Source organism: Arvicola amphibius, chromosome 12 (assembly GCF_903992535.2).
Source record: "Arvicola amphibius chromosome 12, mArvAmp1.2, whole genome shotgun sequence".
Taxonomy (NCBI): Eukaryota; Metazoa; Chordata; class Mammalia; order Rodentia; family Cricetidae; genus Arvicola; species Arvicola amphibius.
Genome location: NC_052058.2, coordinates 87,090,673 through 87,118,177, shown reverse-complemented (window position 1 = coordinate 87,118,177; position 27,505 = coordinate 87,090,673). Strand labels below are relative to the sequence as shown.

General features: G+C 41.4%; 1 protein-coding gene, 1 non-coding gene and 1 pseudogene across 5 annotated transcripts in view; 1 reads left to right on the top strand and 2 right to left on the bottom strand.

The window, feature by feature from the left end:
- The first annotated feature begins 530 nt into the window (after positions 1 to 530).
- Positions 531 to 10,166, top strand: LOC119827157 (annotated as a pseudogene).
- Mdm4 (MDM4 regulator of p53) overlaps positions 8,222 to 27,505 on the bottom strand; it is a 40,708-nt gene continuing 21,424 nt past the window's right edge. For 2 of the 4 annotated variants that reach the window (XM_038348748.1, XM_038348749.1), the window contains exons 6-11: positions 27,354 to 27,421; positions 26,451 to 26,550; positions 22,397 to 22,557; positions 18,316 to 18,462; positions 16,182 to 16,262; positions 8,222 to 14,184 (exon numbers count right to left, since the gene is read on the bottom strand). In XM_038348748.1, coding sequence (XP_038204676.1) covers positions 13,615 to 14,184; positions 16,182 to 16,262; positions 18,316 to 18,462; positions 22,397 to 22,557; positions 26,451 to 26,550; positions 27,354 to 27,421 — 1,127 coding nt within the window. In that variant the 3' untranslated portion in view covers positions 8,222 to 13,614. Of the gene's footprint in view, positions 14,185 to 16,181; positions 16,263 to 18,315; positions 18,463 to 22,396; positions 22,558 to 26,450; positions 26,551 to 27,353; positions 27,422 to 27,505 lie in introns of those variants that run through there. The other 2 variants (XM_038348750.1, XR_005287577.1) reach the window with 2 other exon arrangements.
- Positions 23,423 to 23,555, bottom strand: LOC119799619. The gene has a single exon (XR_005282899.1). It is a non-coding gene; the product is annotated as a small nucleolar RNA SNORA84 (small nucleolar RNA).

Sequence of the window (27,505 nt, the reverse complement as noted above, 5' to 3'; positions counted from 1 at the left end):
ATATTAATACGATACCTTGGGGACAAGGAATGAAAGGCATGAAGGAACTGATATCAGTGAGAAACCCGATGAAAATATTCAACATGATGAAGCCATCGCATGTCAGAGACAACGAATACATAAAGAACAAATACTGGGGAGAAACCCTACGAATGTAATCAGTATGGTAAAGCTTTTGCACGTCCTTGTAGTCTTCAAAGGCATGAAAGAACACATACGGGAGAGAAACCCTACAAATGTAGTCAGTGTGGTAAATCATTTACATATTATAGTAATCTTCAAATGCATAAAAAAACACACTGGAGAGAAACTGAATGTAATCAATGTTGTAAAAAATAATGTTATTTTTTTCTTCTTAGAGATTTCACTGTTACCATTTTTCAGCATGTGTTTCATTATTTGTGGAGGTGCACGAGAGCCTGTAATAAAGGATAGCAAATGTTTATTGGGCAACATTTACAATAAAAGGCCACTGCATTCTTCTGCTTTGGGCCCTGGGAGCTGTAACCCGAATTGTGACCACCAACATAATGGACAGGGACGTGGTCATTGTGGATAACAAGGTGGATGGTGTACCTGAAAGGAGGAAGTTTGGCCGCATGAAGCTCCTGCAGTTCTCAGAGAACCACCGGCCAGCATACTGGGGGACATGGAACAAGACGACGGCAGTCATCCGCCCCCGTGACCCCTGGGCCCAGGACAAGAACCTTCTTGACTATGAGGTGGCTTTCCGGGGGGACACCTTTGTAGGTTGTGTTGTTAAGACTGCCCCCATCTCTGCTAAGAGATCACGTCCCCACAGATTGACAGGCAGGCTGGGAAGAACATATGGCTGGAAAAAACCCTCATGTCCTTCATCATGCCATTTCAATATTTTTGAACTTTTCTGAGGAGTTGTTTGACCTATTCCCTGCAGCCGTACAGTACCTTCTTCCAACGGCCATGCCTTTGGCCAATATTTTAACAACAAAACTGATACATCTGCCCCGGAATCTAAAATACCATCAAAGCCTTTTCCTTTTATAGTTATTTTAGGTTGGGGCCATTCATTTAACTGTGCAACCCAAAAAGGAGCCGTTCCAGGGGATCCAAACCCTTGATTGCCACGGGCTCGTTTATTATTGGTAACTTTGCTGGGAATCAACACTAATTGTGCTATCTGCTCACCACCCCCGTTGGAAAGATGTCATAACTTTAATCTCTTGATAGTCTGCATCTATTATCCTAGGATGTATCTGGATCCCCTTTAAAAGGGTACTGCTTCTGCCTAATATAAGTCCCATGTACCCAGTGATAAGGGCCTATATACTCCTGTAGGGAGTGCTTGCACTCCCATTTGTGAAGTTAAGACTGCTCTGGCAGAGGCACAGAGGTCCAATCCTGAGCTCCCTGGTGCGGTTCCGACAAGGTCTGCAATGTGAAAGGATTTCTCTGCGGAAGAAACTGGACATGGCCTCTGCTGGGGTACCGTCCCTGCAGTCCCGCGGTCATTGCTCCATACACTGAGGTTTTGGGGGCCCTGGAGCAGGGCCCTCTGCCAGTTTCCCTGCTGTTGATTAATGGTACGTGGCAGAGGTTTCCCATCTATATCTGTTTTAGAGAAACAGTCTTTAGCCCAATGTGCTCCCCTTCTGCATTTAGGGCACACGCCAGGTTTCTTCCTTCCCTTCATTATCAGCTGTGGGCATTCTTTTCGAAAATGACCAGGAGTTCCGCAATTAAAACAATTACGGGGGCTGGAGAGATGGCTCAGAGGTTGGGAGCATTGTCTGATCTTCCAAAGGTCCTGAGTTCAATTCCCAGCAACCACATGGTGGCTCACAACCATCTGTAATGGGGTCTGGTGCCCTCTTCTGGCCTGCAGGCATACACACAGACAGAATATTGTATATGTAATAAATAAATATTAAAAAAAAAAAAAAACCAATTACGGCCTCCGGCCTCTCTCCCAGTCCTGTTTCTCTGAGGTTGAATAGCTGCCGCCATAACCTGGCCTTGAATGAAATTTCCATCTATATCTCTGCCTATCCCGATATATTCATTTAAACTCTGTTTTGTCAGGGCGTAATGCTCCCTTACAATATCTATTGGAATTTTCAAATACAAGTTGTTTTATCATAGGCATGGCTGTTGTCTCATCTCCAAACAATCTACCTGCTACTTGTAACAGTCTATCTACATAATCTTGGAATGGTTCAGATGGTCCTTGTAAAACTTGATAATTGATCCCCAGCTGCTTTGTTAGGTAGGGCCTTCCAAGCTTTAGTGGCAGCTGCAGCTATTTGAGCGAATACTCCTCAATCATACAGAATTTGTTGCTGCTAATCAGCATAAATCCCAGCCCCAGTCAACATATCTAAATTACGTTGAGCTTGACCCGCTAGAGCATTTAACTGGGCCGTTTGCTTACAATTTTCCCGATATTCCCCTCGCCATAGGAGATAATCTCCCCCAGGTAAGACAGCACGACACAACTGCTGCCAATCACTTGGTGTTAAATTCACGGCAGAGAAAGACTCTACCATGGCCAACGTGAAGGGTGCTTGAGCCCCATATGCAGCTACAGCTTCCTTTGTTTCATTTCTTTAAGTTTTATTGCAAAATGTTGGCGAATTATTTGCCCTGGGTTGTTGGTGTCTGGCACCTCCATCACCAGTGCAACCATGTGTACAGGACAGAAATAAACTCCCTTGTTTTGTTCAGTGCTAAATAAAGCCCTTACTCAACTGAGACCACCAACCTTCATTATTATAAGCCGGTGGGGCCAAGTGAGTTGGATGTCTTTTTTTACTCTACGTTTTCTCAGCTTTCTAAAGAGATTTATTAATTCCTTACATATGATTTCTTCTGATGAATCCTCACTATCCTCCACTAGCTCTAAATCAAACTCTTCCCTATCGTCCGACTCTTTTCTGAACCGAGAAAAGATACCTCCCATCATTACTCCTCAATATGTCCCTGTAGGCCAGGAACGACGCTGTCTGCTTACCTCTCTTGGAGGGGCTCCCAAGGGCGATCTCTCAGCACTCCTTTTCCCGTAGGTGTGGACCTCCAATTGCTGCGCACCGCGGCCCCAGTCTGTGCTCTATGCGCTAGACCCAAGTTCACGAGCTTCGGGAAAGGGGCTGGAGGCTGAGAATACACACGCAGAGACAGACCGACACACAGACCTTCTGATACTCCTGGCACTGCAGTGGCATCCGCCAGGCTAGGCACCGACTGGGCTGAGGCAATGTGCCTCCCACCACAGTCACCTAGCAAAGCTCTGCTCCAGCTCTGTCTTCTAGCCCCAGCTGTATTCGTTCTGGGTCCAAACTGGTGCATGGAGTGGAGCGGAACTCAGGAAAGCATGCTTGCTGCTCTGGAACCACTGAAGGGACCCCACTTAAACAATCTTTTAGGGAATTTGGGCGCTGTCAATCTGTCTATCTACTTCCTGCTGAGCCGGGACACTGCATTCTTAGGGGTATTTACTGCAACATTTCAGGAGGTCTTGGTGATTCAAACCACATGAATCTCGAATAAATCCTCAGGTTCTCATTGTCTGGATACAAAAGCAGAACCTTTTTTCCAAAGCATCAAATTCTTAAGCCCACACTTTGTAAGTCAAAATACCTTTCTTAGCAGTTTCTAGAATCAAATGTCTTTCTCCAGTTCAGAACACAAAAGACAACACAATCAACATATCATACATCTGTACACATTTATCTTTTTGGGCTTTATACATTCTATCTTTTGGAAGCCATCAATTCACCCTCCCGCCTCCTGTTTCAAAGGGTGTGCCATCTTAATTCCCCAATACATCCCCTCTGGCCAGGGACAACCCTGTCCTCTTACCCCTCTTTCTCAGTTGGACTTCCACTTGCTGCCTGTATGGCCTGGAACTGAAACCGAGCAAAGGACATCAGGATTGACACATACCCCAATCCACCCTCAACTTCCAAGGGCAACCTCTCAGCGTTCCCTAGTTCCCGAAATCTCAGTGGGGACCTCCAATTGCCGCGCACCGCGGCCCCGGTCTGCACTCTATGCACTAGACCCCAGTTTGCGAGCTTCAGGCAAGGGGCTGGAGGTTGAGAATACACACAAAGACAGAGACGTGGACTTTCAAACACTGGTACCAAAAGCTGCTCTTTACTAGCACCATGTAGGCTTAAATACACTGCAGTCAATGGCCAACAGGTGAAAATCCCATCCTCTGATCCTCTAAACTAGGCACAATTTCCAGTAACTTTAATTAGAAGGTTCTAGGAGGGAAGAGCAGCTGAAGGCCAGGACTCATTAGTCCCAAAACCCATGTAGCCCACAATGGCCTTCAACTTGCAATCTCCCAGGCTGTTTCCCAAGTGCTGGTATTAAAGGTGTGTACCAGGGGTGAACGTAGGGCTTTATTCATCCTCATGTATTTATTTTTGTTTATTTATTTATTTGTGGGACAGAGTTTCTCTATGTAACCCTCAATGGGCCTGGAACTATGTTCCAGTCTAACCTCAAACTCAGAAATCTGCCTGCGTCTGCTTCCCAATAGCTAAGCTTAAAGGCATGTGCCACAACACCTGGCTTTACTGTTAGTTCTCATGAGTGGCACCAATCGTCCCAGCAGCTGACTCTCCTTTTGCTCACTCTACACCCATTCCTAAGCTGGCTGTGTTTTCCACATCTTTTCCCAAACCCAACCACTTTTTAAGTCACTGACAGCAATTCTTTGTGCCTTAAACACACATCTAACGTCTTTACACCTTTACCACGTCGTGGATAACAGACAAGTCACTGTTGCACGCTCTTCATTCCAGGCCTACTGCCATGTCTTAGGAATGACACCATTTCCTGCTCCAGATTTATATAGCCTATGGTCCCTGCTTCTGCTCTACATCACTTGCCTACCGAGCAATAAAGTGTACTTGTAAGTGCAAACTGTCTAAGACCCTTTCGCAGACACCAGTGTCTTTAGGCTATAGAAGATTCAAACTTTCTAGCTCAACATAACATCTTCTGCCCCCTCAACAATCCAGAGCCTTTGCTCCACCCTCATGTAGGTTCCCCAATAAGTATTCTCACCTTCAATTCTTTCACTGCTGCCTCCTTGGTCCATGTGGAATTTTCCTTACAGACTCATTTGCCCTTAAACTAACTTGAAGGCAGCTTCCTTAGTCATTATTGTGTTCACAGTACATTTGGTATTTACTGGATAAATTTACTTTGAAGAGGAATAATCAACCATGAATTCGGGGTTGAGAACATGCACAGTAAGATTATCCCCATATTCTCAAACTGTATGTAGTACCATTAATTTTCCCTCTTTTTACATGTTTAAAGGTTGTCTTTTGCAAATCTAAGAGAACAGATGGGGAGAAAACACTAATTTAGAATCTACCAAGTTTTGTGTGCCCAGCACTAGGCTTAGCTTACCTTCCCTCCAGCATCAAGAACATGAATCTTCCATCTTCAGCACCATCAGCTCAAATAGAGCAGGGCTTAAAAGCTGGGATTATATTACAAAGTAACAGAAATGGCAGTGCCTACCTACAATCCCAGGACTTGAAGCCGAGGCAGCAGGATCACAAGTTCAAGGCTAGCCTGGGTTACATAAGCAGATTTTCCACCCCTAAACAGTAACAAAACACCAAACCTTAAAGAAGTCAGAACATGTGAAAGGCTGTAAGATGGAATTGTCTCCGTTGCTCCTCTGGCTTTTTCTAGTCCTCCATCCCTGCTATTTCTAGTTGCACACTGCCCCATCCCCAAGGTCTCACACAAGTGGAGGCTACACACACTGAGACAGTTATTATTATCTGGCTCTGTGAACAGTGGCCAAAGTTGTGCCATACACAATCTGTACCAATTACAAGGCAGTCCAACCTCACCAAAGGCTGAGAACCCATTTTAGAGGTAAGCAGCATATGCAATATCAAGCTATCCCACTAAAGAACAGAAGCTGAGGACCAATGGCTTTAAGGCAGCCCTGCAATTCAATATAAAATATTTACACCAGACAGGGTGGCACATACCTTTCATCCCAGCACTTGAGAAGCAGAGGCAGGCAGATCTCTGTGAGCTCAAGGCCAGATACATAGCAAGTTCCAGACCAGCCAGGGTTACATAATGAAACACTGTCTTAAAAAAACAAAACAAACAAAAACACTATTTATAAAGAGCTTCCATAAATTTCATTAGTTTTCCAAGGACTCTAATCTCTAAAAGTTCAAAAACTGCTGCTGGACACTTTAGCAGATGCTAGGGACAGAATGATTAGACACATTAAGCTCCATTTTTAATATTATATCTGCAAACTTTGAGTTTCATAAGTGGGAAGAAGAAATGAATACAATTACTCTAATAGGCAACTTGGGGGGAAAGTTGCTACTGACTTTAAGTCTAATCACTTCTCCAAATCATGCCAAAGAGAACAGAAAATGGGCTAGCTGTACATAAACAAAATTACTTATTTCCAATAATGACAACACACAGTGAAATGAAAACTGTTTAATCACACAAAAACACAATAAAAAGGCCGTAGAAGCATTACATAGTGCAAACACCCAGGTACAGGGCTATTAACTCAGTGGCACTGTAGGAAATTACACAAAGACACATGGAAACACTTCCCTTCGGCCTCGCTAGTAAGCTGCCATTCTTCTCAGTCTATTACCCCTCATTTGCTAGTACTGCACTGGCGACTCCCTGACCGGGAATGCCAGGAACTGCCTGTTTCTACACACCAGCAGAGCATCTTATGCCACCTACTCAAGTGCACATAAAATGAATTACTACACAGCAAGGCCTCTCAGCAAGGACGTTCAATGAGAAAAGGATGTGCTATCCATATTTACATGCACTTCTCAAGGCGTCTGGAGGATAAAAGATAGCATGTGGGCAGAGGACTTACAGTAAGCAACACAGGCTCTGGTAAACAGGCAGCAAGGAGAACTGCTTCCAGAACTCAAGGGCTTCTTAATACAAGCCTCAGAGTACAGTCGACTAAGACTATTAGCTTGTTACACCTTCTTCAAGGCAGTAAGTTTTTAAGAGTTGCTCCCCAATAGTCTCCACAACAACCTGAGGTAGAAAGGGGTGGTGTGTATGTTGATGTTACAAGTGAGAAAAACTGCAGCTTACAACTTTTATACTAGGTTACAAGCTGCTGGGATAATTTTTCTTTAACCAAGAGGAAACAATTAATAGCAAGCTACAGTCTTGTTCAGACACTGAAATTTCTACTATGCCAAGTACATTGCATTTCCTATTACTGTGTTGGAGGGGTGGTGTGGCGTCCTTACTGAAAGGGCGTGAACGATGGAGAAAACAAATGGGCATGCAGAGGGTTGGGAAGACTGACCTCAAATTCCTCAGTGCTCAGACAAATCAGCTGTAAACCAATCACCAACCCATCACACACACAAAAGAAGCCATCCAGCTGACCTCAGTTTCCCTCCTCCCTGACTAAGCTCATGGTCCTCTGCAAACACAAACACAACATTGCTCAAGACTGGCCGAAGAAGGACCGTACATAAGTACAAAGCAGCTCTGACCACCCAGAAAGATGGCCTTTGGCATAGAAGCAAGGTCCAAACCCAGTTAACTTGGAACCAGGATAGCATAAAAGCAACAATAAGAGAGAGGGAGGGAGGAAGGGGAAATGCCTACAAACATCCAAGTACTTGCTGTTTAAAATACAAAACACCTTTGGATAACAAATAAAATGCTCCGATTGGCCCTCAGGTGTCTCAACACAATGCTGATCTTCAGTAAAGCATTTGCCAAACACCTACACCACTGAAGGAATTGTCCCGGTAGCACTACTTGCCCTTATAGCTTATCTCTGACTCCTCCACCTTAAGAAATGGGGAGTGCTACTGGCTGTGCTGTGCTGCTAGAGGCTCCTATGCAAACACAAATAAGCAGGAAAAGCAGCACCATGGATATGAGATCAGTTTCTGTAACATTAGCCATTCAAAAGGCTACTAAGGATGGGTGTGGTGGCAGATGCCTTTAGGCCTAGCACTCAGAAGGCAGAAACAGGCAGATCTCTGCGAGTTTGAGGACACCCTGGTCTATAAAGCAAGTTCTAGGTCAACCAAGGACTATACAAGGAGACTCTGTCTCAAAAAAAAAAAAAAAAAAAAAAAAAAAAAAAAAAAAAAGGAGGGGGCTATTGAGGAAAGATCAGAAATAATTTATAGTAAGAGTTTCTTTACTAATGCCATATTCACCAATAATAGCATTACTTGGGATTGCACATTTATTACATCAAAAGATCTCAAAATGCCTACACAACATTCTCCCCCAGGAGGGAAGGGCTGGCAGCTCCTCTAAAGGAAGCACATAGTAACTGCAGACAACAAAGAGCTGTCAATAGAAAAAGCATCTCCAAACAAACTGGAAACTGCTCCCAAGTTAGGTCTAGGGAGTGAGTCACTTCAACCACGGGTCTCAGATACTCATTTCCAGGTTAGACTCAGAAGGCTCCACAGCGCCTCTCATAAGCATAAACAGCAACTATCTACTCATAAATCCAGGGAATCCGGTGATATAACCTCACCATTCCCTATGGCAGTGCAAAATTCCACCCATCTGTAAACATTGCACACTTTACTTTTGGCACAGAGGACAGCTTCCGGGTTTATCTTTGAAGTGAAGAGTCTAAACAGCTAATTCTTTATCTAAAATTTTTGAGCAAAGGTAGCATCAATCTAGATAGTGTGAACATACATGAAAGGTTGGTTGGAGGCATCAGGAAATAGTCTTCTTTAGGCTGAAGCTACAATTTAGGCTAAAAGGAAAAATAACAGTCACAGTATCTAAAGCCACGTACTTTCAGAGTTCACAGAACATCATGGGAACAGAACAAAACAAAAACACTGACAAATAGCTAGTCTGGAAGGTTCTTCCTTTCTAAAAAGAACCAACCAGGTAACATTAAGGAACTGGAAACATCCACCAATTCCTCAATCAAGACTTTCAAGGGAACCATTACACTGAACTGGCATGGTTCTCTCAACCATGCAAAGTATCACATACATCTAAATATACACAAATCACAAATGCTTGGCAGTAAAACGTGCTATTACACAATTCTGTGGCAGTCAGAAGGCTGGCCTGGCTGCTCTGATCCACCAGTTCCAGCCCTCACTGGGAAATCTGACATAGATGGGCCAGGGAGGCAGTGACACCAGTGTAAAGGCTTGGCCTGGACTTCTAGTCTGACACATAAGCATACTAACACCGTGTATAAGGTAACAGTGAGGAGCCTTTTCCATTCACCTGTCACCTCTGCTCTGACTTTCTATCAAAGTTAGTATGATCACAATACTAACTTAAATGACAACCAAAGTAAGAAATTTAACCAGGACATGCCTATAAACTCAGCACTCGGGAGGCAAAGCAGGAAGATCACTGCAGGGTTGAGGCCAGCCTGAGATACAGGGTGAGGCCTAGGCCAGTCATAGCTAAACAGCAAGATCCTGCCCCAAAAGATGAGGAGCATTGGGATGACTTAAAATACATTCTATTTTGAATACAGTTCTTGGAACTGAAAAGGACTCAGTTCCTAACACCACCTGTGGTCTTAAGGTTGAAGTGTGGTTCAGAGCCTGTGCACATTAGTGGGCAGCACCTGGTAGCTGTAGAGGAAGATTCAGAGTCAGAGATGAAGATGAGAAGGATGTAAAGCTATTGAGTATGTCTGGAAAGCGATCTGCTCCTGGAGGTGGCAACAAGGTTCCACAGAAAAAAGTAAAACTTGATGAGGATGATGAAGATGAGGAAGCTGAAGAAAAAGTTCCAGTGAAGAAATCCTCCCAAATCGTACAGACAAGATACCCCAGCCAAAAATGCACAAAAATCAAACCAAAATGGAAAAGACTTAAAACCATCAACACCAAGATCAAAAGGTCAAGAGTCCTTCAAAAAACAGGAAAGAAAAAAAAAAACCTAAAACACCAAAAGGACCTAGTTCTGTAGAAGACATTACAGCAAAAACGCAAGCAAGTATAAAAAAAGGTGGCTCTCTTCCCAAAGTGGAAGCCAAGTTCATTAATTATGTGAAGAATTGCTTCCAGATGACTGACCAGGAGGTTATTCAAGATCTCCAGCAGTGGAGGAAGTCTCTTTTAAGAAAACGGTTTAAACACTTTGAAATATTCCGTCTTAATTTCTGTAACAGTTGATATATCTGGCTGTCCTTTTTATAATGCAAAGTGAGAAATTTCCCTACTGTGTTTGTTAAATGTTGTCCAGATTCCATTGACAAGAATATGTTGTCTAAAATGCCTGTTTAGTTTTTAAGGATGGCGCTCCACCCTTTACTTGGTTTTAAGTATTATGGAATAGGTCAGATGTGGAAATGGTAGGGAGACAAAAATATACATGTGAAATAAACTCAGTATTTTAAAGTAAAAAAAAAAAGACTTAGTTCCACTCAGGGGGATTGGATACATCGCAGCCTGTTCTGAAGCAGGAATTATGATTGATGGCATCTGTGACCATCTCTACACGACTTTGTTATTCTCACTACGATGGAGATGTGAATAAAGACGTCTGTAATCAGTCTCTCAAAGAGGCTGCACATCACACCAAACAGGAGCTACAGGGCTTTTAATACTCGCAGAAGGTAAAAGCAAAGGCTTGGCCACTGAGGAAAGGCAAATTCTACTTTATTTGCTGCAATTAGTGAAATTATCAACTGGAGACAATGACAAGATATAGCTAAGAAAGAACTCCTTTGCAAACTGGTGGTTTGAATGAGAATGGCTCCCATAGGTTCATGTATGAATATTTGATCCACAGTTGGAGGAACTATTTGGGAGGTTTGGGAGGATTAGGAGATGTGGCCTTGTTGGTAGGGGTGTGTCACAAGTGAAGGCTTTGAGGTTTCAAAAGCCCACACCACTCCCAGAGTTAACTCTCTACCTTCTGCTCTCCAATGTTGGTGCCATCATGAACTAATCCTCTGAAACCATAGCCCCAATAAAGGCTTTCTTCTCTCTGCTGCCTTGGCTGGAGTGTTTTGTCACAGCACTTAAGAGTAGCCAGACACCAGTCGGAACCAGAAGTGGGCCACTGCTATGAAAGACCTGGCCACATGGTTTGTTGGAGGAATGTGGAAGACTGGGATTTTGGACTAAGAAAGTGGTTGAAGCTTGGAAGAGAGTAGTGCCAAGAGCCATGTGGTCTGTGGAAATCTAGATCATGAAGCTTCAGAGGATAACACTTAATTAGCAATTGAGAAAAAGACTGTTCTTGGGATGTTTTGGCAAAGCATGTGGCTGCCTTCTGCCCTTGTCTTAAGAAGCTGCCTAAACCTAAGTGAAAAGTAACATACTAATTTGACAGAGGAGCCTTCCAAAGAGCAAATGCTGACTCTGCAGCATAGTTATTAGTAACAGAAAAGAGCATGTGAGGCAGAAAGACTATCATATACAGAGTATGCAGGAAAGAGCACCAGGGAGTTTAATGCTGGGAGCCAAGGCTTGCACTCAGAGGCTGAGATTAAGGAGAGGCCTGATCTGAATGGAGTGAGGGAGAAATGCCCTCAGGATAAAATCCCACCCAGCTAAGCATCCCTCTTGTGAAAGGAAAAAGCCAAAGCTTTTCTTTTCTAGCTCCAAAAAGGCAACAACAAAGCAAAATGGCTGCAAGTGTGACTGGGGGGGGGGGGGGAGAGGCAGGCTCTCCTAAGCAGGTAGAACTTGGCAGTGTATCTGGCTATAGAGTCATGGAGGATACATGAGCAAAGGGGTTGTGGAATCTTCCTCCATGGTTAAAGAGAGCCACTGAGACCACACAATGGGGAGATTGTAAATGCAGAGGTGTCAGAGTCATGTGTTACCTGCCAAGGAGAGCTGCATACAAGAATGGAACCAAAGAAAGCATGTTGCAGTCAACAAAGCAAGAAAGGTGGCTTTATCTAAGTTCTCCGACACCAGACATGATGACAGGATTTAGAATTTGCTCTGCTGGGTTTCAGTCTTGTTGCGGTCCACATTTCCTCACTATTCCTTGAATATACTTTTTAGAATGATGATGCATATTCTATGCCATTGTGTATTAGAATAAAATTTGCTCTTTTATTTCTGGTTTCAGAAGACTGACTTGACTTTTAAATTATGTCAAAACTAAAACATAGAATTTCTGAGGTTGGACAAATGCATTTTGCACTACCATATGGTCAAAAGCCTATGGGGGCTAGGGAGTGGAATGTGGAGGTTTACATGAGAATGGCCACCACAGGTTCAGTGGGGGTCAAGTTTTAGAATTTCACAAGGTTCTTTCTCTGACTCCTACTTGCAGATCAAGATGTGAGTGATCAGTTTTCTGCCATCATGGATTCTAACCTTCTCAAAAGGCAAGCCCAATTAAATGCTTTTATGCCTTGGTGTTTTGTCACAATTGAAGAGTAACTATGGAAAAAATTGGTGGAAAAAAGAAAGAAAAAAGGAGTAACTATGACAATGAACCCAATAGGCATTTGGTGCAGTCAGGTCTAGTGGGAGGGCAGTGGGGCAGACAGGGAACACAGAGTCAACGCAAAAACACGTGCTAACATACCTCCCCTTAGCAGTAATTATAGAAGCCCCAATGGTCTTGGTCCAATAGGCACATCAAGGGATTAGATACCATATATCTCCCCATTTCTAAGAGCAGGAGCCATTGGAAAGACTGGGACAGCTAGATGTCCCCCAAGTTCAATAGTTCTACAGACTTAGTCTTTAAAATGAGGTATTCATATTCATGGGGAAACACCAAGATCTATCCCATGGGTTCGGCAGACACAGATACGTATAAGGGCTTCAATGTGAAGATCTTCGGTTTGTATACTAAATTGATGTGGTCTAAAATGACTAAGCAGAATTAAAGATCAATTTGTTTACCTCCATTTTCACAAATGCAACACTCCCTCTTCTCTCCACTTGTTCAAACCTATCACTGGCCATTGCCTCGGAGTGTGAACAATTCTAGAGGCAATGTACGAAAACACCTAACCAGCTTCCAGGAGACAATTGCCAAGTGTTGGCTACAAAGCCTATACCTTCTCTTTGAGAAGGCTGTTACAGAGATGTTCACTCTGTTATTTTATGTAAAGCTGAGAGATTCAGCTAGGCATGATGGGACAGCCTTAAGCACAGCACACAGGTGGGAGAGACACAGATGGTCAGGAGTAGAAGGTCATCCTTGGCTACACAGTGACTAATCAGATTTGTTTCTTCAGTGTTGGTCTTAGTATTTTTCTAATAACTACCTTAGATCTTGAACATTATATAACAGCAGGGCAGAGTATAAACCAACTAATGCATTACTCTCGGCAGGAAATAAAAGAATGCATTGTTATGTTTGTGTTGGTATTATTCCCACTTAAGATTTAAGATTTGGAAGGAGAACAAAGTGATTTAAGTATCTAACGTTAATGAAACCCTCAAACTGATCTAAAATTCCATAAATAAACACATACAATGGGTCACACTCATGAAAGATGCTCAATACTGATTCTTTTAAAAACAAAGTCTCACTATATGGCCCAGACTGGCATCAAAATAGGTGATCTTCTGCTCCTGCCTCCAAGAACACTGGTTTTTTGAGAAATAACCTGATCCTAATATTTCTCTGCAACTTACTCAGCTATGCTATAAAAACTTTAATAACCAACTGAATCTCTTTCTTACAAGAAGGACATGAAGCCCCAGCCTTCTTTAGTCTTCTGGCACATTGGAAACACGTCGTCAAATGGCTCGTTCTCCCATGAATAATGTTCCCATCCCGAGGCCTTTTTTCACATAAACTACATGGCTTCAAGATATTTTTAAAATCTTCCATACTTTCTGTATCTGTTTTCTGTTCAGAAAGGATATCTGCTTGTTCTCTCACACTTGAGATAGTCTCTTGGCTTTCAGAACTATGAGCCAAATCCAAAAACTCCACTGAGTTACAAGGGTTAAACTTGGTATTCTCTTCTTTTAAATACACATCTTTAGGCCTGACAACTGGAGCTGAAACGGTTCTCCGGCAATCGGGGACATCGATTCCTTCATTCTCTTTCTTTTCATGTATGGCAGTAATATTAGATGTGGAGAGAGAATGAGTTAATTTAGAACAATCCGAATACCAATCCTTTCTTAAGGCCCAGCAACGAAAACAATACCTCTTGCTTGGAGAATTAAATTTCTTGCACTCTGTACACTGCCACTCATCCTACAAAAAGTTAAGTGAAGCAAATTAAAAATGTGGTAAAAAAAAAGATGCTAAGAAAAATATGTTCACACACACACACACAATAACAACAAAGCAAAAATGGAAGATAGGCCAAATTCTCATTTCACTAAGTATCTGTCTAAACAACCCATACCAGTGGTTCAACCTGAGACCTGAACAAATTCTATTCTCACATGGAAGAAAATCTTCGAAAGTTTTACATTGATAGTGCCCCAACTGTTCTTTTCAAATCAAAATTTGGCATAACTGTCTATTAAGGAAGTTGATTATTTTTGCCTTTTATCCAATTTGGACGACATTTATATTTCTTTTCCTTGCTTTCTTTCGGGTCACTTTTCCATTCACAACTTACTGTCTTGTCAGTGGCTAAAAAAATGAAACTTATAAAAGGCAGAGGCAGGCGGATCTCCAAGAGATCAAGGTCAGCCTGGTTTATAAGTGAGTTCCAGAACAGGTATAGCTACACAGAGAGACCCTGTTTTGAAAAACCAAAAAAGAAAAAAAATAAAAAGAATGGCCATCATAGGCTAAAAGATTTGAATGCTTGGTCACCAGAGAGGGCATTATTTGAAACAATTAGGAGGTGTGGTCTTGTTAGAGGAAGTGTGTCACTGGGCTTTGATGTTCCAAAAGCCCAAGTCATACCCAGTGGCTTTCTCTCCTGCCGCAGCCTACATATACAGATGTAAAACTCAATTACTTCTCCAGCACCAAATGAATCTGCATGCTGTCATGGTCCCTGCTGTGGTGACAATGGACTAACTAAACTGCAAGCAAGTCCCAGTTAAATGTTTTCTTTTATCAGTTGTAATAGCATGTTTGTGGGGGTCAGAGAGTAACTTCGGGTATTGTTCTTCATCATCCACCTTGTCTGAGACAAGGTTCCTGTCATTTGCTACCACATATGCCAGGCTAGTTGGCCTGTAAGCTTCGAGGAATTCTCCTGCATCTCTTCCCTTGTTGCCACAGAAACAAATGCACTACTAACCCTGCCTTTCATGGCTTCTGGGGATTCAAAAGAAGGTCCTAATGCTGCCACAGCAAGTGATTTACCTACTGAAGCATCATCTCACTATGCCTTGTCCTGGTTTTTTCATTTTGTTTTTGGAGACAGGGTTTCTCTGTGTAGCTCTAGCCATCCTGGAACTCACTGAGTAGATCGGGCTGGCCTCAAACTCAGAGATCCAGCATCTGCCCCGAGTGCTGGAATTAAGATGTGTGCTGCCACCATTCGGTTTGTCTATAGTTTTGATAGCGGGAACAGAGGTACTCTGGCCATCTTTCCCAAGGCAGGGAAAATATTGGATCAAATTATTTGTTTATAACCAGGTAGCAGTGGCGCATACTTTAATTCCAGCACTGGGGAGGAAGAGGCAAACTGATCTCTAGGAGTTCAAGGCCAGCCTGATCAACAAAGCAAGTTCCAGGACAGCCAGAGCTGTCACACAGAGAAATCCTGTCTCGAAAAACAACAACAAAGTATTTTTTTTGTTTTCAAATTCCAATTAAAAACTTAAGAAGATGAGCGAGCCGCACGGTGGCTCATCGTGTAAGGCGCTCAGTCACGCATGCGAGTGAGTGAGTGAATGCGTGTGTTCCCGAATTCGAATCCCGTGTGCTTCTGTCACGTGTGTCGTGTCTCTGTGTGTGCTGCTTGTGCGAACGGTGTCTCCCACGGCTTCTTGTGGGGAAAAAAAAACTTAAGAAGATGAAATGTAGCCAGGTGGTGGTGGCGCACGCCTTTAATCCCAGCACTCTGGAGGCAGAGGCAGGTGTATCTCTATGAGGTCGAGGCCAGACTCAACTATAAGAACTAGTTCAAAGATAACTGCTACAGAGAATCCCTGTCTCAAAAAAAAAAAAAAAATGTAAAGAACCCAACACATCTTAGCAAGTAGGAAACAACAGCCTGCAATGCTGTAATGCATGGGAACTAGGATTCAGCTAAAAATTGGCAACAACAAAACAGCTTTTACCTCGGAGGTAAGTTCCACATCAGTATCATCACTCAAGGACTTAGGGTCCTCAAGATCATCATCTTTTCCCAAATCAATCACCTGTGAAGGTAAACAGACCTTATTAGAAATGCTGACCTTTTTTATGAGAGACTATTAAAGCAAAAGTGATGAACAGCTTCAATGTAAATAAAACTCACTCTGTCCCAACATTACCACTTAAAAACATTTAACATAAATGTACCAAAACCTTGATCCTGTAGACATAAGGCTGACAATTTAGGAACACTAATGGTGGTAAAGCACCCACAGGGTTTCCAAGTATCTTCCATATTCAGAAAGAGGTATCCAAATTCACAACTTCAAAAGAAAAACATGCCAGGAATATAAAAGTAGCAATTACTGGCTGGGCGGTGGTGACATATCCCTTTAATTCCAGCACTAGGGAGGCAGAAGTGCATCTCTGAGAGTTCTGGAATAGCCAAGTCAACATGGCAAACTAATGATTGTTCTCTCAAAAGTTCTAATATTTGAAGACCTGTTCTTTTATATAAAAATTTGCAAACTGTCATCTTAATTTCAGTCACCAATATTCCTTCCAATGTAGTCTATAACTGGTTTAGAGAATCTAACACATATTTATATTTAAAAAAAAAACCAAATCCCTACGAAAAATAATATGAATAAAATAGCCCAATTTAACCCAGCATTTGTTTTTGTTGTTGCCTTTATCTATTGCTACATTTATTCTATTGTTTCATCTTTTTTAAAGATTTTTTTAAGTAAGTATACAAAATAACGATCTCATATATTTTCATAGATATAATCAGTGGGTATTACTGAGATGTTTCTATGTGCTAAGTGCTAGCTCTGCTGACCAATTCTTCCAACTGAGCTGCTGTAACTGTATGTGTACTGAGAGTTCCTTGAGTTTTTATGTTTTTTTGCTGTTTTGTTTGGTTTTATTTTGTTTTAAAGTTTTTTTCAAGTCAGGGTTTCTCTTGTAGCCCTGGATGTCCTGGAACTAGCTCTCGTAGACCAGGTAGTCATCAAACTCAAGAGAGCCACCTGCCTCTGCCTCCCAGTGCTGGGATTAAAGGTGTACACCACCACACTCAGCTCTAACTCCTTTTATTTTATGACTTTATTTTTAATTATGTGTATGCATGTGGGTTTACGCATGTGAACAGAGCGCCCAAAGAGGCCAGAGAAGGGAACATCAGATTCCCTCTGGGCGGTGGTGGCGCACGCCTTTAATCCCAGCACTCGGGAGGCAGAGGCAGGCGGATCTCTGTGAGTTCAAGACCAGCCTGGTCTACAAAAGCTAGTTCCAGGACAGGCTCTAAAAGCTGCAGAGAAACCCTGTCTCGAAAAACCAAAAAATAAAAAATAAAAATAAATAAAAAAATAAAATAAAATAAAAATAAAAAATAGATTCCCTGCAGCTAAAGTAAGAAGCACTGAACCACCAGACATGGGTGCTAGAAAGTGAACTCAAGTTCTCTGGAAGAGAAGCAGAAAGAGCTCTGAAGCACTGAGCCATCTCTCCAACCCCTACCCCCAACTTCCTTCTTCTTCTTTTTTTAAGATTTATTTACTATGTATATAGTGTTCTGTCTGCATGTATGCCTGCAGGCAAGAAGAGTGAACCAGATCTCTTTATAGATGGTTGTAAACCACCATGTGGTTGCTGGGAATTGAACTCAGGACCTCTGGAAGAACAATCAGTATACGCTCAACCTGTGAGCCATCTCTCCAGCCCCCCAACTTCCTTCTCAATATAGGAGAAAATCATACTAACTTTAAATACGTTTTAAAATTAGCTTTTTCCAATTTAGTTATAAAGTAGTTACAAAGCTATCAAGGTTCTTAAAACATAAGGATTTTTCTCCTATAACAGAAACCACTAAGGCCATTTAGAGCTTTGCCTTATAAGCAAAAATTTCTAGAAGAAATACTATACAACGGACCATAAGAGGGAAGGAGCAGCATGTCCCTAAAGCAGCAAGAGTTTCTCCATGAATCTTGGCTCATTTCTAAGGCAGCCTTGTCTAAATTAATCTAAATCCTAAAACTGGACACAGAGAAATACTTAACACCTAAACAGATAATTCTGTCGATACAGTTACAATCAGAGTGAAATGTTCAAACATACCTTTTTGTCACGTGCTTTCCCTACTTCACTTGTCTGCTCAGAATTAGCAGCTTCAACTTTTATTCCAACACCTAATTGCTCTGACACTGACTCATTTAAAAACCACAAATCATCCGTAGTGTCTGAAACAATGGCAGTACCTATATCCTAATGGAGAAAAACAAAAGTGAGCTTTGTAATCAGTGACTTATGAGAGATGTAGAACCAACTTAATGTCTTCACATGCCATCTAGAGAATGCCATGCCTTTCCTCAACGGCATGTCTTCATTCAACAGGTCATCTAGGGTCACAAGATACGTAACATACAGGTACCTGCAAGGAACTTTTTTTTAACACTAAATGAAGTACAATATACAAAAATGGGACACAAAGAGTTTAAAAGAACTTAACAGTTGTTCTACTAGACACAATGCATTCAACAGTCATCTCCACAAGTGACAATCTAGAAAAGTTCTATGCTTTCTGACATATTCCTTCCTAATTTATGATCAGTAACTGCTTTCCAGAAAAATACTGATGGCAATCCGACTCTTTGAACATGACACTTTTGAAATTTGTGTTTCTTTTTGGAAAAACAATTAAATTATACAGTCCTGGTGAGCCTGGACTTCACTACATAGCTCAGACTGGCCTCAAACTCAACATCCTCCTGGGCCCAACCTCTTAAGTGCTGAGACTATACACATGCACCACCACACAACTACTTTCTGAAGCTTCAAACACCAACATATGCAAACTTAACTTCTACATTCACCTACAGACAGTTTTTAAAAATTTATATGAATTTTATGTGTCTAAGTGTCTTGCTGCATGCAGTGTCCAGAGGCCAGTAAACGGAACTGGGACTGGAGTTATGACAAGTGTGGTCACCATGTGGATGCTGAGAACTGAACCTAGATCCTCTGGAAGAACAGTAAGCATTCTTAACCTCTAAGCCATCTCTCCAGGCCATCATCCATGACATTTTATAGAACTCTGTGTTTGGCTACTGCTCTACGACCCTCTTTTAAAGAACAAACACTCACTGAATACATATTACGTACCAGACACTATTCTAGTAAGTGAACAATGCAAAAGCCCTGGTCTTACATTTCACTGAAAGCAAACAATAATTACAAATATAAAGCCTAACAGTATTTCTATAAAGTAGCCAGTGCAATTGAGCATATCAACTAAGATAAAAGAAAACAAACCACAAATGAAGAAAAGAAATGAATGCTGGTGGGAAAACAAACTAATACAGTCACACTGAAAACAACAGTCACACTCAAAACAACATAAGAACAAAACTTAACGTACTCACTATGGAAATCAGTGTGAAAGTTTCATATAAAACTTTTCCACTCTAAGCCAGGCAGTGGTGGTGCACTCAGGAGGAGGCAGAGGCAGCCTGGTCTACAAGAGCAAGTTCCAGGACAGGCTCTAAAACTACAGCAAAACCCTGTCTCAAAAAACTAACCAAAACAAAACAAAACAAATTTTTCCACTCCAGTATATACTCAAAGGACTCTAAGCCCTATCATATAATAACTTGCACATTTATGTTTATTGCTATACTTCTCACAATAGATAATGGAACTACCTAGATGTTCATAAACAAATGAATGGATGAAGAAGATATGGAACCTAGAGACAACAGAATCTTATTCAGCTTTAAGAAGAAAATGACAGTCAGGTGATGGTGGCGCATGCCTTTAATCCCAGCACTCAGGAGGGAGAGGCAGGCGGATCTCTATGAGTTAGAAGCCAGCCTGGTCTACAAGAGGTAATTACAGAACAGGTTCCAAAGCTACAGAGAAACCCTGTCTTGAACCCCACCCCCCCAAAAAGAAGAAAATGACATTTCCAGGAATATTGATGACCCACAGAACACTGTTAAGTGAAATAAGCCGGGCTCAGGAAGACATACACTGAATGTTGTCTGTCATGTGCATTTCTAGATTTTAATTTTGTGTGTGTGTGTGTGTCTATGTGTGTGTGTGTAGGGGGGTGGGGGTGGTCCCGAAACTATCAAGGCAAAATATTAAGGGGGTTTGAAGACAGTCATGGAATACATGTACATGTGATATGAAAACAGAAAGGGGAACTACTGAAAGGAGAGAAAGGGACTACCGGGTGGAGGACACAGGGAGGGAGTGGGAATGGAGGAACATTAAGAATAAAATATGGGGCCTGGAGAGATGGGTCAGAGGTTAAGCGCATTGCCTGCTCTTCCAAAGGTCCTGAGTTCAATTCCCAGCAACCACATGGTGGCTCACAACTATCTGTAATAGGGTCTGGTGCCCTCTTCTGGCCTGCATGCATACACACAGACAGAATATTGTATATATATAATAAATAAATATTTTTTTTAAAAAAAAGAATGAAATATGAGCCAGGCAGTGGTGGTGAACATCTTTAATCCCAGTACTTGAGAGACAGGGGCAGGTGGATCTTGGATCTTGGTGAGTTCAAGGCCAGACTGGTCTACAGAGTAAGTTCCGGGACACCCAAGGCTACACAAAGAAACCCTGTCTCAAAAACAAAAACAAAAACCAGGCATAGGGGCACACATCTTTAATTCCAGCACTTGGAGGGTAGAGGCAGGCAGATCTCTGTGAGTTCAAGGCCAGCCTCATCTATGTAGTGAGTTCCAGGACAACCAAAGCCACATAGTGAGACCTGTCTCAAAAAAACCAACAACAACAACAAAACAGATATATGAGCCCTCTAAATCAATTGAGCAAAGCTCATATGAACTCACAGAGATGGAAGGAGCAAAAGCACAGAGCCTACATGGGTCTGTACCAAGTCCTATGTGTAATATTATAGCTTTCAGTTTAGTATTTTTAAGGGATTCCTGTGTGTGTGAACAAGTGAGTATTACTGTGTCTTCTTCTGGGCTCTTTTCCTTCTGTTAGTTTGCCCTGTCCAACATTGATATGACGGTTTTTATCTTATATTTTTAAATATAAATCAATAAAAAATTGCTAATTACTTATGCCATCATTATCTTAAGTTGATATAAATTCTGAATGTATAGTTTATTTGTTTATTCATTTTTGTTATTAGTAAAAGCATTCTTTACTTGAAAAAAATAATATATGGAAATGCCATTAATGAAACACAGTCCTTTATATGGTAACTGTTAAACTTAAAGAAGACTTAAGGAAAAAAGTTAAAGGGATAGGGTGGCTGGAGAGGAGGTACTTTTCTAGCTCTTATTCTACTTGTTTTCTGACTCCACTGAAGAATTATAAACATGGCAGTAATGCAAGTTATTCATTAAAAAATGTACTCTTGCGGCCGGGCGGTGGTGGCGCACGCCTTTAATCCCAGCACTCGGGAGGCAGAGGCAGGCGGATCTCTGTGAGTTCGAGGCCAGCCTGGTCTACAAGTGCTAGGTCCAGGACAGGCTCTTAAAAAAAAAAAAAAAAAAAAAAAAAAAGTACTCTTGCGAAGAGCTCAGGATGCTGACAGAGCTCTGTGAGTTTGAGAACAGATTGGTCTATACCGTTAAGTTCCAGGACACACAGTCAGGGCCATATACAGACCCTGTCTCACAAAAACCAAAAGCAGCAACAAAAAGTATCATCAATGGTATTACCTAAATGAGAAGAACCCTATAATATTAACTTATCAGGTGAGAAGTGCCCACTGGTGCAATAATCGTCTACTATGGGAGTAACACCATGACCGGGCTGGAGAGATGGCTCAGCAGTTAAGAGAACTGGCTGCTCTTCCAGAGGACCCAAGTTCAATTCCCAGCACTCACATGGCAGCTCACAACTGTCTGTAACTCCAGTTCCAAGGTATCTGATACCTTCACATCAATGCACATAAAATAAAGTTAAATAAAATTATATAAAAAAATGACCAAAAGGCAAATTGAGGAGAAAAGAATTTACTTGTCTTACACTTCCACATTGTTGTTTATGAGGGGTTCACAGTGGAACCTGAAGAGTCAGTGCTAGATCTGGGCATCATATTCATACAGATAACAAAACAGTCAGAATGTGTAGCTAAGGATGAAATATAGTCAGAGTAAGCAAGAACAAAACAGCACAAAACAAAACAGCTCCCCTCAGATTTGACTTTTACCTGATTTGTCTGTAAATCCGTCGAGCCATTACTTCTAGGTACATAGTTGTTTCTCAAGTTCCCTAAAAACCACCATGGAAGGCCAGCAATATCCCACTCCTCAAAGTCAAGGTCCAGCCTAGATGTCTCATCTTGAGTTAAATGTTCTATTAAATCTTCATCTACAGAAATCAAATGAAAATAACTATAGGTAATCAGAAATGACTAAGATTTTCTCAGAATACTTAACAATCTTTGTAAAAGAAATAAGTAAACAGAAACTGTTCTCAGTAAGGAAGAAACAGAAATAAATACCTCAGTGGCATGGCTCAAACATCCCACTTAGGTTTCATTAGCAAGCAGTAACACTATGAGCAAATCACTTCAGAATACGAAACTCTAAAACCATCTGAACACACTGTTCTAAAAGGATTTCAAAAAATGACCATTTTCTAAAATTTTAAGCATTCCTAACACTGTAATGTAATTCCTAACAAAGATAATGACTAGAGCCAAGCATGGTGGCACACATCTTCCTTTAATAACCACCACATAGCAAGGTCCAAGTTAGTCAGGGCTACATAGTGAGACCTGGTCTCAAAAACACACAATAATAACAATAATGACTTACTCTAATACATGTTATGATAATGGTTTAGCCAATGGATAGCAAATGGTAATAACACAGCAGCCCAACCCCTGAGATCAAAGTAGGGTGGTACAGATCCCTACAGGGAGTAACCAAGTTAAGTCTTACTGGTGCAAAATGTTTGGGATATTTATCTGTAATTCGTATGTTTTGTTAGGTAACAACTATAGAAAAAGAACTCCAAACTGTCCAAATAAATACATGTATGTATCTTTTCTGGATCAAGGGCTCCTTGAAAGATCAGTAACTTAAAAATACCGCAGGTGACAAGGCCCCACATATTTTTTTTAATTGTAACATTTTTACATATAAATCTTTATTATGAATTAACACATACAATATAGACATAAGTATATACTGACATATATAGGTTTTGATCTTTTTTTGTTTGTTTTAAATAATGTACCAATGACCGGGCTATGGCAGCCGCTGAGAAGAAACAGCTCCCATGCAAAAATCACAGGATTTCTCTGGCCCATTGTATACACTAGAAAGCTGTACCTATACAACAGCCTCCAGCAACCATAGGGCATCCACATATTTTAAGTAAGGACTTCGACAGTTACTAAGTTCACTCTTGTTGCCATACATAATCTTTTCTAGTCCTTTTAGCAATTCACTCTTTCCCTACTTTCTCGCCGACTTCTACCTCTTACCAATGCACTGGACCTGGCCATGGCAATCACAGAAGCACAAATGTGCCCAGGCACATACGATTCAGAGATTTCTGCAATAAACTGGTCCCTGTCAGAACACAACTAATTAATTACATCCTGCTATTATCTTAGGTATATTTGTGGCCAGAGAAGCTTCAATTACATTTTCATCCTTTCATTACTGTAATGATCAGAAACTAATTCCCAAGATAGAATCATTAAAGTTATCCTTGGTTATATTCAAGTTCTATAATTATTATAAAAAGAATATGTATAATTCTTTCCACAGGTAAAAATGCTGTCTTTTCTACCTATAGATCGATCTTCCTGGAAATCATGGAACAATTCATTCCTAAATTTCTATCACAAATTACATATAATGTCTTGAGCTATTATTTTAAAAAACTTTTTGTAATTAGAAAATAAGATTCCCCACCCCTACTCCCACCCTGCACCCAAGACAGAGTTTCTCTGTAGCTTTGGTGCCTGTCCTGGAACTAGCTCTTGTAGACCAGTCTGGCCTCAAACTCACTGAGATTTGCCTGCCTCTGCCTCCCGAGTATAGGGATTAAAGGCGTGCGCCAGCACCGCCCAGCAGAAAATAAGATTTACAATTAAATAAAAGCATACATTTAAGACTAAAATAGCATAGATTAAAAATCAATTTATATTCAAATATAATGAGAAAACAAGCTAGCATGATAAACTATTTCAAATTTAATTTAAACATATAAAACAGCTTTAGAACTTAATAACTTTTTGAGATATTATTAAAAATCTAATCTGCCTTTGACCCAATTATGAACCAGGAACTAGATACTAGAAAGCATTATGACATAACTAAATACCTTTAGGGAAATTTATGGTTTTGTTAAAAGAGAGAGAGAGAGGGAGGGAGGGAGGGAGGGAGGGAGGGAGGGAAGGGAAGGGAAGGAATAGGAAAGGAAGGAAAGGGAAGGAAAGAAAAAGAAAAACTCCAAAATTTCAGAAAATTTTAGGAGAAACTTCTAAAATATGAGTTAAACTCACTCACCCTGACCATGTGCCTGACAGGATAAAAAGCTCTACCAATGTAACACAACTACTCAACGTGCTAACTACTGTTTGCCTCTGTGCTGTTAAATATATTGTGCTGCTACATATATTTTGCCATGTTTGCAAGCTTTAAATCTTTAAAAATTAGTTTCCACCTGAAAAGATAAAAGCCAAGCCAAAATTAAAAGTCTCGAGAGGGCAACCGAAAGTCAAAAAGCCGTGTTCACACCGAGTCTACACACGAGCAGCGTCCTCTCAAGCTCACTAGCTCAAGCAAGGGTCCTGTACTTCCCACTGTCCAGAAGCTGCCAAAGAATACTACTATTGGGGCTAGAGAGATGGCTCAGAGGTTAAGAGCACTGTCTGCTCTTCCGGAGGTCCTGAGTTCAATTCCCAGCAACCACATGGTGGCTCACAACCATCTGTAATGAAATCTGGCTGCAGGCATACATGGAGGCTGAATACTGTGTACATAATAAATAAATTTTTTTTAAAAAAAAAATACCTACTATCTAGATAGATGCCTGCTGGAAGCTGTGCAGCCTAGTTTTGATCCAAGTTTTGATCCAGTATGTGTGTGCTTGTCCAACAGGTCTCCAGAAGAGGCAAAAGCCCACAGGGACAGTCTCACTTGGCAAGGACCAGTGAAAGGACTTCAGGACAGCGCAGAATACTGCTGAGACTGCACAGTTTACATGTGTTCTTCTCTCATAACTGATGATTCTCTTGGCTGTCTTTTTTGTTTGGTTCCTGTGGTGTTTTGTTTTGTTTTGTTTGTTTGTTTGTTTGTTTGTTTAAGACAGGGTTTCTTAGTAGCTATGGAGCCAGTCCTGGAACTCACTCTGTAGACTAGGCTAGCCTCAAACTCAGAGATCTGCCTGCCTCTTCCTCCTGAGTGCTGGGATTAAAGGTCTGTGCCACCACCGCCTGGCTCTCTTGGCTGTCTTAGTGCCATTTTTCAGTCATTCATGGGACAGATGTAATCATTCCTGGAAACCCCTTTTTTTCTCAAATATCTTTTCCTAAAATTCTTTGGGAGCTGATGCTTCTCGGGTTTCTTGTCTGGAGATGCCCACTGTCACTTCAGACCCCTGGAGCTGTCTGATTCAGTGCTGACAAGATCAGAGAAAGATCATCCCTATTTCTGTAAATATGCTTTGAATGGGATTGTTATTCTTGAAAATATGTACCTGCCTATGTCAATCATCTTTTAGTTTTGTAAAGATAGGATGGACCTGGCTCAATATTTGGCCAAGCGAGAAATACGGTAAGTGTTGTTTTTGGTTTAAAAATGTTTTGAAGGCAAAGAAAGGCAGATCTCTGTGAGTTCGAGGCCAACCTGGTCTCAAGAGCTAGTTCCAGAACAGGCTCCAAAGCTACAGAGAAACCCTGTCTCAAGAAAACAAAATAAAATAAAATAAAGATGTTTTTGATGTAAAAGTTGAAAGAAAACATTTGACATTTGTTTTTGCCAGAGGTTAATGTTGGAGGATGGGAAAAACTTGTTTGTTAGTATGGAAAAACATGCTTGATTCTTGTTTTTTATGTATATAAAAGACAGGGCTGTAGCTATTCACTTGCGTGAAACTCATCTGCTAATTGGACAGTTCATTTCTTCATGGTGACACACCTTCCCCGTCTCAGGACCTGAAAGCAGGCTGAGTATGAAAGCAGCAGATGCCATTTCTAGAAGTTCCAATAAAGGAGAGAAGGAGAGTCTTAAAACAAAGTTTACCTCGTTTAGAATCTCTGCTTTTACATTGTGAGGTAGGCAGTGTATGAGTATCATCTTCTGCAGTTCTTTTTCTGGAATTGGAACATTCTGATGCACTGTGCTGAAAGGGAAGGGTGTCTATCAGTACACCAGAAATGACTAAGACCAGGGGATGTAGCAGTTCCATTCTGGCTCACCAGTTAGTGTGCAACACAATGGGTTATGCACAAGAAATAGAGCTCTGCAGCTGACAAGAGTTGTCAAGTAAAGCAACACAACACCTCTCAACACCATGAGAAGAGCTAGCAGGATCCCAAACTTGGGGAAGGAATAACCTCTTTACAAAGGACAAAATACACTCTTAAAAAAAAAACAGGTTGTCTGCACAGTCTACTTCATATTAGGCATTAATTCAGAAAGCACGTGACATCCTCACATATTCCACGATGATCTTAAAGTTTCCCCAGGTTTGAGGAAACTAGGAAATGGTATGACATGAACTGAACTGCAACAAGCCTGCTACAGTCTAATACAGCAATTCCTCAAAAACCCAATATGTACCATCTTAAACACATACATGCACGCGCACACACATGTGCGCAAATGCAAACACACACACACACACACACACACACACACGAAAGAGAAAGAGAAACAGAGAGACAGAGAAAGACAGAAAGAAAAAGAGCAACTGGAAGAAGTAAAAATCAGAAGTGCTACATCCCAAAGACACATTCAGAGACTGGAACTCTGTTAAGGGCAGAACAGAGAAGGTTCACTCTGTCCCTGGTCTGTGAACTCCCAAGGACTTTTCTTACTAAATTCTTACCACATTCACGAAAAGGCCTTGGGAGCCCAAGATCCACAGGTACAGAGAAGGGGCCACTCTGTACAAGAAAAGAAGTCACCGCATGGTGATTTTACCTTCAGTCGGTCTTGACTTGGAATATCCATACTGTGATCCTGTGCGAGAGCGAGAGTCTGAGCAGCATCTGGATAGCAAGTAAAACAAAAGAAAACCTTCCCTGGTAATAACCATTCTTTCCACAAAACCTCAGCAGACAGCCCTGAGGAGG